Raw genomic sequence first — 17,069 nt, forward strand, 5'->3', positions numbered from 1 at the left:
CGTTTGGAAAGGTAATACTGTTTCTTCATCACTGATCAGAAAACCAAAGTTCTTTACTGGCAAGAGGGTACTGAAGTGGCAAATTTCCACACTGGTATTAAAAGGAAAGAAAATACAGCTGTACTGAATTGTCAGCATTCCCTCTGCAAAGGTAATACCTGCTTTGTGGACCTTAACAAATGCCCAAAGAGATGTGCAAAGGGGGTAAGGGGACATTTTGTCGGGGGAAATCCCCTGCACAAGCACTGGCAGTTATCACTTAATTGGTGTATATACACATACACCTATAGAAGGGAACATGGGAAATTTGGAAACATACCGGGCAAATTCGGGAACATACCCTGATCAAATATTCACTGTACACTTTGAGGGGTTAGGCCTGACGTCACTGAGGTCATATGGTAATGATTTGTGGTATCTGCTTTTCACACACTGTGAGAAGGTACTTTAAGGCTACAAATACAACAGCACACCTTAAATACCGTCTGTCATTCAGGGGAAAGTAAGAAGAACTGTTACTTTCAATTCTCACACAAAGTTGTCGCTTCTGGCATATGCAGTCAAAGTATGAACGAAAAGAGAATGTCAGGGTCCTAAATGAAAATATAGGAGATGCAAACCATTTATTTCCTGAACTGGCATCAGGGTAGGTACATTAACACTGTACGTTTGTTCAGGTCACAATGCACAACATCTGGGGTTGTTTTTCTTTCTGTTTTTCATGTGACAATCACATGTGGAAACCTAAAACTACCAAAAAGAGACTCGGGCATTATGCCTACCTAGCATTAATTTTTGATGCGGATTGTCACTTGCATTTGAAAACAATCAACATATGAACAACTCTTCTATGGGCACAAATCATCACTCATACAATGTCACAAATTTGACAGCAGTGGTCATACTGGCACATGAGATTCAGATAAGCACACACAATGCTAAATCACACTGTATCCCTTTTTTGTTTAAATACAGGTATAGACTGTGCAGGGTCTCATTCATATCCTCTAATTTTTCTTTACTTGGAATGTTTGAGGCACCTTTATGTTGTATCCTATATCTCTTGGGGTTATTTGATGATCAGAGAAATATCACAGAGCTCTTTTATACATCAGTATGTTGATTGTTTAATGTAGTGACCACATTTTCATAAAGACTCCCCATGATGCTTTGCAAATACTTTGTCGCTTACTGAAAACGACAACAGCATTTTCACAGAAAACCTCCAATATGAGACATGTCACTGAATGCTTCAAACCATGCAATGTTTGTACACAAAACATCTAACACACTGCACATATCTTCCGAGGTCTGACAATTACACATTAACATTTGAGTTTTTCCTTTTCAAAGTCGAATAGAGATGCATAAGTTTGAATGAACGAACAAAAAGTAACCGGCAGCTTTATGGCTTAATAACTATGAAACAACAAATGTTCTTCATCATCACACAGTCTCTCTATAACTGTATCTCATTCTCTATGAATCTTATTCTCATTCAAACATTCTTTGAAATTAGTTTGATATTCCATTCAGGAACAAACAGCTAATTCTAATGAATAAAATGTGAGATACGTCCAAATTCATCAATAATAAATATCAATGATAAATAAATTTCATGTTACAAAAATACATCCAACATATTATAAGGTATTTATTGCTATCCCTCCATTGTAGGCCTATACCTTATCTTTGCACTGGAATGAGAACTTGCCATTTTTAGCAGGTAGCTCTCAGTCAATAAGACGCTTGCAAGAAAGGACTACATGGGCACTTTTGGAATAAAATAAATCAAACAAATATAAAAAAGGGGGATTCTCAGAATTGAAACAAAAACTCAAATAATGCACGCTGAAAAATGGCTGAAGATTAAAATGATATTACTTGGACACACAGAGAATTCTTGATCAACCACTGAAGTGCACTTTGTTAAAGTCATCCCTCTTCAAGCTGTAACAGACATGATTTCAAGGCACAAGTAATATAGCAAAGAACTTGATAAGCAAAACAGTGAAGAGTAAAATAATTACACTAAAAAAAAAAGTTAATAAAATTCAACACAAATCATGATAAGTCGAATACCACGCTTAAATGAAACATCAATTGAACATTATACACAAATACATGGATTATTTACATACAAACATGAAACACAAAATTCTATGCAGATAAAATAGTAAACATAGCACTACAGAGCTACCAAGAAAGAAAAAAATAAGGGGGAGGCTTTTTCCCATTGATGGTTAGTTGAATAATTTGATTTCAACATCAACCATATCAGATTTACATGAAGCAACATTCTGAAGTAAGCCTCATCCTGTAGTAAAAAAAAAAAAAAAAAAAAAAAGTATATTATCATCACTGCTTTTAAAGTGGCATATCAATTTTTTCATGCACTCCTGTACTTTAAAAAAAAAATACGTCTTGAAATTGTATTCATCAAAAACAGATGTGTCCACTCGTAGAGCAATGAACATGCCACAAAATACTGAATCTGTCTTTAAAAGAAAACAAAAATAAAATTTCCAAAGACAAGATCAACCACATTCTTACGGTAGTAATATTCTGAACACATTATCATGATTTCACATTGATAATCAAGTACAGTACTGTTAATGTAAAGATTTTGCTGCAAATAGTTTTCATTTTCAGCATGAAATATATTTGACACTCAATTTTTCTGACAGACTCTGTGACATGAAGCAACAAGTTAAACCATTTGTGTTGTTGTTTGTTTGGTTGGATGGTTTCTCAATTCCTGTCTGGAAAAAAATAAGAAAATTTTAGAACACAACTGTGCAGAATATATGAAAAACCTGTCAAATCCTGCAGGACCACATACAAATCCTCCCACCTCTCAAGTATTGAGAAACTCTCTCTTTAAAATCATCTGGAATGTTTTACTCTTGTTTTACAATTGACAGCCACACTTGACTGTGAAAAGACATCGCATTACACGACTGGTCTATTGATGACATCAGTTGAGATGCAATTTTCTAATTTTCTTTTCCTTTCTTTAATGAGATTTTAAGGGAGCACACAACAGGAAAAGTTCCTTCATAGTATTAAAAAAAACAACAGTAATGCTCCAAACATTAGAGATTATAGATGATAAGCAATGATTGAAAAAAAAAAAGGTCAAGCCACATTGCAAAGTGTCAAAATAAATCTGTGCAATACCCATCATCCAGAATGGTGTATTACCCATAACGGACACAAGGCTACAATGTACATCTATGACTGTGACTAGGCTTCTGATCCATCAATGCTTTAAGAATACAGGTGTTCTTTTTAATTTACTATCATGCCTTCAAGTCTCACACAAAGCAAACACAGAGATGTTCTTAATCTGTCTTCTCCAATGACAGTGGAAGAAAGCTTACGTATGTGTTACGCAAACGAAAACAATAGCAAATGGAAGCAAAAAAGACTAATTGATTTAAATAATGACAGTGATAGTTCTGGTCCACATTTGAGCTATACGAAATGTGTGTGCAGACTGCATCACCACCACTGCTGACAGCTGTTGTGCAAATGCTGTAGATTAAATCGCCTTCTAAACATGACTTCTCAGCAACATCAACACCCACTTCAGGACCCATCTAGATCACTAATACAAGGCAAACTCTGTTGCTTTACCAAGCAAGTAAACCTTATCAATACATTTACAAATTTGTAGTCATCTGAGTGCATACTGATAATAAAGGCAAGATATTCATTACATCTCGGGCTAAAGTAAATTTTTAAAGGAAAATAAAGCACAGTGCTAATGCCTTTATTCTTTAGTGGCTGTTGCTTGATCAAGCAGTTTGGACAAGGGCACTGCAACTGCATTTCTTGATCATACGAGGGGTAAATGTCACATAACATCAGTCACCAACAACAACAACAAAAAAAACAACACATCTCTACACACAAAGTAAAGTAAAACTTGTCTACAAAGCCATCATCTGTAACAGTCAAGAGTGTAGAGAGACTATATTGGGCATACCTTTCCTGTATATATAGAAAACTGTTTTCATTGGCCTGGTAAATTCTCGGTTCCCTCGCCTACAGTTTATAACTGTTGGCTGTTACAAACATGTTTGGCTGTACACTGGTCAAAATGACTTGAGGTGTGATAGCATCAATGGAGTAACAAACACAAAAACAACAGGAGGGGCATTTTGCTGACGAAGGCATACCATATTTAAAGGATGATCATAATGGTGGTCATACTTCATGGCTATGCCTTTACAAAGATTTCTCCTGAATCACAAAACATACTGGCAAGCCATAGTATCTGAGTTGACAGATATAGGTAACCTGAGAGCTGTTCTCTTTGCCTTGATGACAAGCCAGAATGTCAACAAGTTGGTCACCATTATTAACATAACCCCTATTTACACAGTTGTCTGCTTTGAAAGAAGGATGGAAAGGTGACTTTGGCAAAACAAAAAATAACCTTTTCTTTTTCAGGACAGTTTCTATTCATAACTTGTTCATCATCAGATATCCATCTAGTTATTAGTTAGTGACCATTTAAAGCCATTTGTCCATCAATGTTCCATGGTCAAGAGAGAGTGTACAACATTACCTTGAGAGAGAAAAAAAAAAGAAACTCATTCGGTACCTGCAATGACACCAGCGTATAAAGCCTGCCTACGCTTGTCCTTGCTACCTGCACGATACCGACAATTCATGGCCCTGGCATTGGCCAATTTCCTTTTCTCGAAAAGCTCTTCCTTGGTAGGATACACACCATGTTCCTCCTTCATATGGAATGCAAGATAGTCAGTCCGAGCAAATCCTTGACCACAGTGGTCACACTTATAGGGCCTAAGGTGAGTGAAAAGATGTTCCCTCATGTGCTGCTTACTCTTGAAACTCTTAGAGCAATCTCCAATGGTGCAGACATATGGTCTGTGAGGATCCTTGATAATCGTAAAATACTCATTTAGTTGAATACCCCCATCTGGGTCAAGTATGATGTCAACCTCCTTATTTGCCTTGGGTGACATTCGCTTAATAACTTCAGGTTGTGGCTTGTCATCAGACCCCGAGTTCATGCGAATACGCATTACAAGGTTCCCTTTGCTTTTCTGCTTTGGTGGGCGACCACGCTTCCTGGATGGAGTGGGTGCAATTTCTACTTGTTTCTTCTCCTGGTGGTGAGACTCGTTTGCTTCAGGATTTGTGCCATGTTCCAGGTGACCTGGATTGTAGTTTCCGGTACGGCGTCTTGGCCTGCCACTAGGTGTGTAAAGAATCTCATCCTCATCAGTTGCTGCTTTTTCTGTATGTACATTTGCTGGTATGGCTGCAACTTCTTCCTTGGCTAGATCCTGATCACCTTCAGCCGAGATAGTCATTACTTCACCAGAAACAGAAGGGATGTCATTTTCTTGCACCGCAGATGCTGGTACACTGACATCTATTTCAGCCACAGGAGTTGCATCTGTATGCACAGGCTCAACACTTACTGCTGGTGCTTCCACAGCAGCAGCTGGATTTTTATTTTTTCGGGGTCTCCCTCTCTGCTTATACTTGGCCAAGACATTCTTCATAGCCCAACGCTTGTGAAAACGCCTTCTACGGCCACGGGGAATCTTCCGCTTCTTTCTTGGAACAGGAGAATAATCCTCATCATCATCATCATCACGGTATGGCACATCATCTGGTTCCTCTGCTTCCTCTTGTGACTGACTATCAGATCCAATCACCTGAGGAGTAGCTACTTCCTTCAATTCTGGCTGAAGTATCATGCTACCCTGCTGTTCATCCCCAGGTATTATCATGTCATCCTTGGGTTGGTCTGACACTGCAGCTTCAATAGGTTGGACAGCATCTGAGTCTGTTGTGTTAGTATTTTCTTCCACTGGAGTTTCCACTTCCACTGCTTGTTGTTCAGAGTTGTAAGCGGTTTCTTCATTAGACTTACTTTCTCCTGGTTCCACATCTTTTCCAAAGAAATCCACAAGATCAAAGTCATAATCCATAGATGTATGGACTGGAGCAGTCCTGGAAAGATCACTTCCTATCATTGTGGGGGCAGCGGGAAGTTGCCCGATCCCAATTGTCTTTGCTGGTGTTAGGCTGGCAATGGGAATGCGATCTGTAGGAATAAGTTTCTTTGATGAAGATTTGAACAGCATTTCAAGGTCTTTGGCATCACCAGCAAAGCCATGTGCTTTTCTCATATGTTCTGCAAGGTACTGCCATCTAATTGTGTCAAATGAACATTCACCACACTTATAAGGGCGAGTATGAGTGCGAACGTGATCAGTCAGGTTGTTTCTGCGCTTGAAACCTTTACCACAGATATGGCAGATGAATGGTCGTTCTGGATCAATCTTGTGCTGGAATGGTTTCACAGATCTAGGTGAACGTGGCCATTTGGCTCTTTGTCTTGGCTTTGCTGCTGTTTGGCCTGTCACAGTGCTGCCAGCAGGTGGTGAATGAAGATGACCACTCACCTCATCCCCAGAGGCAATGCTAAGTGATTTGGTAGGAGAGTTGCTTGAAGAAGGTGCCTCTGCATTTGATGGGGCTCTTGCAGTTGCATTATGTGATAAGGCATCAGCATGCAGTTCTTGGCTGGGGTTAGTGATAACTGGTGATAAGTTGTTTTCACTGTCAGACTGCAGTCCAATATTTGGTTTGATAACATTTGGCTGTACAATATTTGGTGATGATAATGGTAGGGCTCTGCTGGGAGAAACTGTATCAACCTGCCTTGGAGACTGGTTGCTTTGCCCTTGGGAATCGATGGTCTCTTTGCTTTTCCAAGCTGGATATGGAGGAGGAGCAACTACATTGGCAGATCTATCATAACCACTAGAATATGCTGGTCTGGGTTGCTGATGACTCATGGAAGACTGAGAGATAGGTTTGGCCAAATCATGGGGTAGGTGTTGTGACATCTGTGTTTGCACAGAAGGTGCACTTGAAACCACATTCTGCTGAAGACCCTGTTGGCTGACTTGAGCTCGCATCATCAGCTGTTGGGTTGCCCACTGATGTTGGTGTTGAGCTAATTGTTGTTGCTGCTGCTGCTGCTGTTGCTGCTGCTGCTGGACGAACAATTGCTGTTGTTGCTGCTGCTGTTGAAGTGCTACCAGAGTGATAGGACCCGTAGCTCTCTGCAAATTTGGTTGTGTAGGTGCAGCTGTTGGAAGAGTGTGTATATTCAGGGGTTGTCCATTCAGTGGCATAGATATACCCTGTGCAGCAGCTGCTGATGCGAGACCTAATGGATTTAGGTTTGGGTTTATCTGGTACCCAACAGCACCTGCAGTCCGAGGAATAAACATTGTCTGCTGTGTTGCACCACCAGGAGGTACCTGGGAATGCACCAATCCTGGATGCTGTGGCAAATGATGAGGATGAGCCATTGGCAAATGTGGGTTAGCTGTCTGCTGTTGTTGTAGTGCTTCAATATAGGGGTTCTGTTCAACACTACCTATTCTTGCTTCTGGCTTGAACAACACTGGCTGCTGTGCATGCAACCCAACGGGCATAGACAATCTTGGCTGCATTCCACCATCTACAAGGCCAACTGATGGATACTGAGGAATGTGTTGTTGATACTGCATGTGTGAATGGGGAAACCTCTGGGTTGGATTTACATTTCTAACCAAACTACTTTGCATCTGGTAGTTTACTCCATGCCTTTGTGAATACTGGAGTTGCTGCTGTTGATGAGAATCTGCTTTCACTGGTGTATGCTTGTTTCCAGGGCAAATATTATGAGTGGCATCTTCAGTTCCTTTCAAGGACTCAACAGATATAATCACAGGCATCACCTCATCACTATTCTTTGAATGCTTCTCTGCATAATTTTCCTCAGAAGTGGTTTCTACAGAGTCTTCGACCTCAATAGGTTCATTCCCAGATATTTTCTCATCATTCAGCTTAACATCCTCCTTCAACAGCATGTAATTATTTGCCTCAGCCTCATCTTTCCTATCATTCTGGTTTGATTCATCATCCTGGGAATCAACTTCCTGATCATTGGTCACATCCTCACATGTCATATCTAGAAGAAAGTCACCAACAGTTCTGTGCACTGGGGGTTTCTCTTGGAAAGACTTTTCAGGAGAAGTGTCTACAGCTGTGCTTGTTTCCTTAGCTGGAATAGTTTCTGTTTCTGTCAAGTTGACATCACCGAGATCAGTTTTGTTCTTTTCACTCTCCTCTGAAACATCAGCTTGTCTTTCCTGCTCAGACTCTGGAGTTTGGTTATTCTCATCACCACCATTTTCATCTCCTAAAGTTTCTCTCGCTTGGTCAGACTTCTTCAAGAGATCTTCCATTCTTGAAATAGCAACACGCAGTTGAGGCATGTGTTCAGTCAATACTTCTTGTTTGTCTGTTTCACTTGAGCTCAAGTTTTGAGTTTCTCCATTTTTCAACTTCACTTGCTCTTCACTTTCTGGCACAGTAAGAGTTGGTACAGTAACATCTGACGATTTGTCTCTGTCATCACTGGCACTGGTTTGGGCAGTATCAGAGAGGATCTCCTTGACATTATCTACAGCAGTATTCTCTGTGAGAGTTTTGGTTCCCACTTCAGTTTTATTCGAAGCTTGTGTCTCAGGGCTTTGTGGCACAGAGACAGGGTAATTATTCTCTTCCTCATTGTCATTAGCAGCCACTGTATTTCCACCTGAATGTTGTGCATCTTTGCAATAGTTTGTTGTAGCACTGTTTCCTTCCTCTGCATCCATGACATTATCAGCAGCATCAGCAAAGTCTTCAATCTCTGCAGGGTTGTTTGGGTTGATTGTTGTAGCATCACTGGCATCGACATTTGATGAAAAATTCGCATCATCTTGTATAGAGTCCAGTATTGTATTATTGCTCTCATCTTCCTTCTCTTGTTCAGTATTTGCTGCAGGATATCCAGCTACTTCTGCTGCTTCTTCTTGACTGTAACCCCTGCTTTCAGTGGACTGCCTCTTGCGTCGACGCTTTAGTAGTTTTTTCCTCTTACGTTTACTCATAAGAAGGGTACTTTCTGCATAAACTTGCCTTTTTGGTACATACTTTGGACCACCATGAACAAGTTCAATATGCTTTGCAACATTGTCTTTTCTGGACGCTTTCATACCACAGGCACCACATGAGTATGGCTTGACATGGATCTTAATATGTTCAAGAAGACAATGGGTGGAGTTGAAATTCTTTGGGCACAAGTTGCACTTGTATGGGCGCAGAGTTCCAGGCTCATACTTGCCAAATTGTCCTACAAGATCAGTGGTTGTTGCCTTGGGATCTTTCAATATGACAAATGATGGACCATCATCGGAACTTCTTCGCTTCTGCCGTCCAGCACCAGTTCTAGCATTAACATTGATGTACTCTATCTTGATGCGGCCCCCATACTCTAATTTCCCTTTACCACCATACTCGGCTAGCTTTCTGCTTCCATACTCAGCTCGTAACTTTAGTGACCGACGCCTTCCTCGTCCCCTTCCTCTCCCACGTCCTCGTCCCCTTCCTCGAGCACTTTGGAAACTGTAAAGTGTTTCAGTATTGAAAGTCCCAGCGCCAGCTGCACTCGTAGATGGAGCTTGGCTATCATTTCTAGTTGGCTCCTGCTCTGTGGATATACTGGTGTCTGAAGTTTCCTTTGCCAGTTTGGAAGCAAGTATCTCAGCTGGTGATTTATCATTTTGCACAGGAGCATCAGGATGACATTTGGTAAAGTGAGCTGTCAGCTGCCTGCTGTCCATGAACCTGAGATGGCATAAATCACATCGCAGCAAGAATCTACCATTGGGAGTGGGCCTGTTTCGATTATGATAGTACTCCTTGTGTGAGAGCAGTGCATCCCTATTGATGAAAATCTTCTTACATTGTGTGCAGATATACTTCATACGCTGTTTCTTGCGGTGGAATTCTTTCCAAAGGTCCCAGTGATGTGGACTTGTCTGCAGATGCTTCTCGTAGGACTCCTCTTTCATGAACAGCCGATTACAGCGTTCACATTGCTTCAGACTGTCAATTGATTGTGTTGTGTATAGTGGGCCACTACTGGCCGGTGACCTGGCAGGTGACCTTGTTGGAGACTCAGAAGGGCTGGCTTCAGTTCCCTTTTCAGGTTCCACATTACCTGGTTGAGTCTGCTCTTGAACTGCAGGAAGAAGAGGGAACGCATTATTTTGACCAATACCAGTTAGCAATTTGATGGGATGAGATGAACCTGGCCTTCCATTTGGCTGATTTAATTCTGGAGATGGGAGAGTAACTCCTTTCTGTTGGAGGTGTGTGGCATTGCTGATGGCTGGTCTGGGATCAATAGTTACTGCATGGTGAGCACCTGATGCCCCTGGCTGCAGGCTGGCTTGAGGAGCTGGCCTTCCATTATTGACAGTAGGAATATTTTGCTGAGAGACAGAAACGTCAAAGCCTTGCTGCTGTGGCTTTTGAATAAGCTGAAGCTGTTGCTGGATAAACATTTGCTGCTTCTTCAGATCTTGCTGGAGTGAAAGGTGTGCTACTGCTTGAGCCTGCCCTTGTGAACTGGAATGAACACTGGGCTGTGGCTGCTTTTGTTCTGGTTGCTGATGCCTCTCCCCCTGCTGCTGTGGCTGCAAATGTTGTTTCTGCTGCTTTGGAGCTAACATAACATTGTGCAGGTTATTTTGTGTCTGCTCAACTAATGCTTTATGTAGGAGACTTGGGTATGGATGCTGGGCTTGTGGAACATGTACAACCTGATTAGCAGGTGGTGGTGGTGGTGGAGAATTATTCGGAAGCCAGGTGCTCGATGCAATCAGGCTCCTCACAGTTCCACGCCTAAAGCGAGCAGACACAGTGTCCGCATCATCAGTGCTGTGGTGCCTGGCCTTCGTTGCTGCAGCAGCAGAAATGTCATTCTGATCAGTCGCCCTCCAGGCTGGGTCTCTCTGGTTTCGCTGACCGTATGTAGGAGGAGGAGGATGAGAAGGTGCTGGCACCAATGGCGGAGGCTGACTTGGAGTCTGGTGATGTGGCCCTACAGCAGAAACGGGTGACTGGGAAGGTCGAGGCAAACCAAGATCAGTACTCTTATTTGCCTGCTCTGCTGCCTTTATGACGGTTTTCGAGAGGACAATGCCATTGATTAGACTGCTGTTGACACATGCTGTTTGTTTACCCTGGCCATTGAAGAGTAGAAGATTGCCATGCATGTCAACCTTCAGTGTATCCCCTGCCTGAAGCATCAATACTGTCTTCTGGGAAACCGGCATTCCAGTATTCTGAAAGAGAAAGAATATACACACACCAAAAAAAAAAATAATAATAACAATCAGAAATGACCACAATAGTACAAAGAAGATACTGTAGTTCACGCTCAACTGTGTATAAAACGCATGAAAATTCTCCAATTTTATATACACACACACAAAAAAAAAAAAATATGCTGCCATGGTATACAGCCACAGGAGAGTAGAGTAAAGCTTCAGAAAGTTAGTCAACAATCTCGGTATAATTCCATTTTGTAATGACTTGATTTGATACTAATTCCACAAAACAAGGCCCACTATTACAGACTTTTTTTTTTTCCAGCTACAGCATATATTGAGGATTTTTCTTTTATCTTTTTTTTTTCAAAATGTCTTCGCTTATCATCATGCGACCAGCATACTGCTGCTTCACAGTGAGGACCCATGGCTCTAATGGCTGGAAATCAGTAAAATTGAAAAGCTGCGCATTCTTCGTAAATGCTAAATTCAAACTGAGGAAAAGGGTATTAATCAAAGAAATGCACACTGCATTGATTGTATCACATGTGTCTTAGATGCACTCTAGACAACTGGAATTGACAATGCCATCCAAGCTATGCCACAGTGAATCTGTGATAATGCTCTATAACTGTGCCAAGATTTTTTTTTTCTTTTTTTAATATTGGGGATACTGAGAATACAGTTTTCTTCAAAATAACAACAAAGAGGGAGGATCGATGAACATCCCAAAACTTAACACCTCTGCCACCCTTCAAGGTGAAGACATAAACCAAACTGTATTTGAAAAACTAAAAGTAAGCCACAGGAAGGTTAAAATTCCAGCAAAATATATTTAGCAGCACATTCTTCAGAGGCATGCTCTCTTTCTAAGGCATCTGATGTACTGTACAGACTCTGCTTTTCTCCACTTATCACGAGTACGGGGTAAAGGATATTTCTGTTAGATATTTCTACTCCTTATGGCCCATGATATCAACATTACCATTTCATTCTTGATTTATACTATCATATTGTCCTTTTAAAAAGAACCTAATGCCCAACCAACTGGATGACATTCAATATTCAAGTTACTATGTGTGTGTAAATGTCATAATTCCAGAATTGAATATGTGCTAACCTCATGAATGAAAATATTTGCACAGTCATGTCAAATTCCTATGAAAATCTCTGGGTAACATTTTGACTAATGAAAACTCTGCAATCAGTGGTAACAATCAATGATTTCTTGGTTTTGATTGGCTATGAAATAGTGTTGCTATGACAGTTACCATTGATTTCAGACTTACCATTAACTGTAATGTTATGACAGCTTTATGCACCAGGGTCCTGGTGTCAATTTCAAAGCACTGACACAGAAAAATTTTGCATAAAATTCTTTAAAGGGTGTGTACAGTTCTGGTCGACGTGAGGATTTAGCTTTTAACGTTTTGCGAGATATTCAGAAACCACTCTATGAGATGTCAAAGAGCATGCAGTTCTAAGGGGTATCAAAAGTTTATTCTATGAAAATCGGTTTTGAAATGGCTGAGATGTCCAAACACAAGGTGAAACAAAGAGACCCTAATAAAGTTGTGGCATGTCGCCTTTTATTATTAGCATTTTTTGATATCTCAGCCATTTAAAAACCAATTTTCATCAAATAAACGTTGAATCCTTCTTAAAATTACATGCTCTTTCATATTTCATAAGAGGCTTTTCATTATCTCACTTAGGAATGTTCAAAACATGAATCCCCACCACAACCAGTACTGTACAGTCCCTTTAACCTCTGATGTCTGACCTGGATTTCATTTTGCTCAAAACTTGATGAATTTTCCACACTTGATACCAAAGTCATGGTCAAAGTTATATTGTCAACATGTGATTATATTCAAACCAAACTGTAAGAATAAGTCTATCAATGTACTTACATTACACTACACCAACACAAAGTGCTTACCGGCTGGGAGGCTTGCTTTGGATCATTTCTGGCCACTGTCCCAGATAGAGCACGGGACAAATGTGGGGAGTTATTCCCATGGAATGCGTCAGTGTTTGCTTTTCCTTGAACAACTGCTGGATTCATTGGAAGAACTGACTCTGGCTGATTAGTCTGATGCTGTTGTGGCTCTTCCAACATAACCTTTGATGGCATATTGAGTGGGGGTATAGGTTGGTCATCACTTTTGGTTTGGAAAGCTGTTGATGAACAATCCATTAATGTTGATTCTTCAATGCCAGCATTTTCATCTGTTACTTCTACAGGACTTGGGTCCCTTGGAGGCTCACCACCATCGAAGACTTTACTTGCTATGTCACAGAAATCAGTGATGTCTGACGCAGAGTCTAGAAGATTTTCAATGACAGGGGCGATACGTGGTGAGCTTGCCCCTCTGCGTTTCTGTGCAGCAGATCCTGTTAACATACTGCTTACAGGTTTGCAGATCACAGTTTGAGTATCTCCCTTCTCATCAGTGTCCATTGTAACATCACTTGGTTTCTCATCCTTCCCATCAGCATTATCGCAATCCACTGCTTCACTAGCAAAATCCATTTCATCTTCTGTCATCCCATTGTCATCCTCACTGCATGAACTGCTGACTCTCAGTAACACAGTAGGGGGTTTCTGTTTGAATATCTTTCTTCTTGACTGTGACTGAACACTGGGAATGGAAGTTTCGCTGCTTTTCATGGGTGATACATCATTCGAAGATGTGCAACTTGTAGAATCTACCCTGGCCAGAAGATTGTCCAGCGAGAAACGCTTCTTCGACTTTTTAGTTGCTTGAGACGTCACAGGAGGAGAATTGGTTGTTACTTCAACACCAGATCCAGATGGACTGTCACTTTGGGCAAGATTTTGTACAAGGGATGCCGAGGAGTTGTCCTTGCTGTCGGATGAATTGTCCTTGCTGTCGGATGAATTGTGTACGGACATGTCAGAGTCATTGGGGATGGCAAGTTTACTATCAGAATTGTCAGTGGTCAAGTTGGATGTGTCACATGATGTATCCAGTTGGTCACTCTTACTACTATCTAATGTTTCATCTGAAGTCTCCTCTTTCTCCTCTCTGATTTGATCCATCTCTGACGAGTCATGTGGCAAAGAATGTGCAGTGACATCACAATCTGATAAACCAGTCGTGAGGGATGAACACTGTGGTTCCGTGTTTGTGGCTGGAGCACAGGTCTCAATATCTGAATGTGCTACATCCTCTTTAACCGTAATGGACCCAGCTGGAACACACTCTTTGTCGGACCCTTCTTCTGGTTCATTTGCTGTACACTTCTCTGGCATAAGTTCAGATGATAATTGACTTTCTGGACTCAAGGCTTCATCTCCTGCACTGCAAGGTGCTGCATCTGGCAACAAGGCATCACTGGTACCATCTGCCTCTAGAGGAGAATCCCTACAAACATACTGACCCCCAGTTTCTTCACATTTGCTTTCAATGGTCTGTTCTACCTCATCTGTTGAAATAATCTTAACCATCTCTGGAGTAGGTCCATGTTCCAATAAGACACCATTTTCCTCTTCACCAGTATCTGTGTACAAACTGCTTTCTCCAACTTCAGCTGGAGATTTTGGATCAGCTTCTGGTTCACAGTTAATGTACACAGGCTCTATGGTTTCTTGCTTTGAACTGTCACTGCTCCCTTCGCAGGTCATCTGAGAATGCGAATATGCAACATGCATTGAAGATGTGACTTGACCTACACCTTCATCATTATTTCCCGCTAAGTTTTCACTGCCATCTGTGTCAACAAAGTGAGCATCATATCTGGATGGTTTGGGGTCATTACTCATACTTCCCTTTGAGCTGTGACTTTCCTCTGAAGATGCAACCACCTCTGGAGAATCATCATCACACAGTGAGAGTTGCTGAACTGCTTTACTGATTCCAGCTTTGGAAGAACCAACACTCTCATCAGCCTGCTGATAGACATGATTTTCTTCACCATCTGCTTGGGTATTCAACGTTGTATCAGCCATCTCCTCTGAAGAATGGATATTGTCTGTCTCAGGTGGTGTGAGAGTCATGCTACCTATGTAGTTGTTGCCCGATTCTGCTGTGACTACAGATGTTATCACTTCATCTGAGTCTGTATATGTGCGCTCACACTCCATACTCTGTTGGTCCACAGGAGGTGGTGACTCTGGTGACTCCATGACAGGGTGGTGGAGAGGTCCACATGGACTGGTGAAGGACTCCATATCTCACTCTACCTACAAGACAGGGCTCATCTGCTTACCCATGTTCCAACTTTCTGAAAGATACAAATTAGAATGTGTGGAAGTGTAAGTTTTAGTTATGCTCTAAACATTTATTGACATATCTTAATGGTGGGAACAATTATCTCAACACCAGAAACAAGTGACTGGAAGGAAAAACAAACTACAAATCCAGTAAACAAGCTGAGACAAGCCTTCATTCATTTCTTTTGCAAAATAATCCTCTTCAGAATTCACAATACATCAGGTCACAACGCCTATGACCCTGCCAATCTAGAGAAATAAGCAGCATAGTATTCAAGGGAACAACATACACTATGCATGGAACAAAGTGATGAACACAACTTTTTTTTTTGTCTTTTTCCCATCATTTCTCTTTTGTTATCTGTCTGTCACACACACACAAACACACCCACTTTATGTTTTCTGATACACACAGAATAAGACTATTGGTGTGTTAAAGCTCTCTCATAAAGCAAACTGTACCGTACCTGTGCCAGAGGAGTGCTCAAAAGCTCCTAAAGTCTACTGTACCTACTGTACCGAGCCAAAAGTGGACCACTTCCCGATGTGCTCCAAAAGGGCACCAAAAGCCTACCGAAAGTTCGCTTGTGAGAATGCGCGTAACATGCACATACGTCAAAATACAAAGAGTTATTTCTCTTTGTTCCAGACTTCTGTAAGTAGCTCAAGCGTGCTAGGTGAATGACCCTTCTGCTCCAACAGCCATGACCTAGACTAAACTTAACTCATGAGGTACCCTTTCTCAACAGAGCGCTTGAACACCCCAAATATGGCATAGTTCAGTACAGTATTCATTAATAGTTCAGTTCACTTTGGTTTGCCTAATAGTGTTTGAACACACCCTATGTGAGGAAGGTGACTCTCCATATTTGCACACAAGCGCATGAATGCATAAAGGCTGACAGTGCTCAATATGACCACCAGTACCACTTCCTACATCCCAATGGCAAGGAATAAATTGTGCTATCAGTGGAATCTATCTGGGATTGCTTATACATTGTAAAATAATCCTTCCATTAGGGAATGAAATCCCTGTGACTATTTCTATGGATTTAGTTATCATTTACAGGCACTGATTAGGGACAACAGAAGTGGTTCAGCCAAAATGTGTCCCAATCAGAGCAGTTTCTGGCTTCAATGAAGTGGTAATAATAACACGCCAAAAGTTTGTCACATTGAAATTTGTTGCACTTAAGCAGTGTTCTAGCTAAAGCATTTCCCAATAATTGGATGAGCACCGTGCGAGAACAGGAATCAGGATGGACCCCCTATTCAGACGCATGCTATTTTATACCAAAACTCGATAACGAAACGACGTATAAAGAATCATCATATAGCCGACAGACGGTTCAGACACTAATTTCGACCGTTCTGGGAAATGTCGTAGAGATGTGCAGTTTCCCAATGCACATGCTGTTATAGTCATGGGTGACAGCTGTGGGGTCACCTTTCGTGTGCGCTCCCATTAAGCCCCGCCCAGTTAAACCGTTCTATGGTCACCATATGTTCAGACGCACAAGAAATGCTAATTCGTTATCGAGTTCTAGTTCGAAACAATGCTCTGACCGTCGTTTCCCTATACGTCGTTTCATCAGTCATCGTTCAGACGTATAAATTCA

At 41.3% G+C, this 17,069-nt stretch overlaps 1 protein-coding gene across 3 annotated transcripts in view; it reads right to left on the reverse strand.

Moving 5' to 3' along the window:
- Window positions 1-3,136: 3,136 nt before the first annotated feature.
- Window positions 3,137-17,069, reverse strand: part of LOC140232473 (uncharacterized) — an 81,584-nt gene continuing 67,651 nt past the window's right edge. For all 3 annotated transcript variants that reach the window (XM_072312565.1, XM_072312563.1, XM_072312564.1), the window contains exons 3-4: window positions 13,153-15,461; window positions 3,137-11,225 (exon numbers count right to left, since the gene is read on the reverse strand). In XM_072312565.1, coding sequence (XP_072168666.1) covers window positions 4,602-11,225; window positions 13,153-15,408 — 8,880 coding nt within the window. In that variant the 5' untranslated portion in view covers window positions 15,409-15,461 and the 3' untranslated portion in view covers window positions 3,137-4,601. The remainder of the gene's footprint in view (window positions 11,226-13,152; window positions 15,462-17,069) is intronic.

This window comes from Diadema setosum, chromosome 9 (genome assembly GCF_964275005.1).
Source record: "Diadema setosum chromosome 9, eeDiaSeto1, whole genome shotgun sequence".
In the NCBI taxonomy this organism is placed as follows: Eukaryota; Metazoa; Echinodermata; class Echinoidea; order Diadematoida; family Diadematidae; genus Diadema; species Diadema setosum.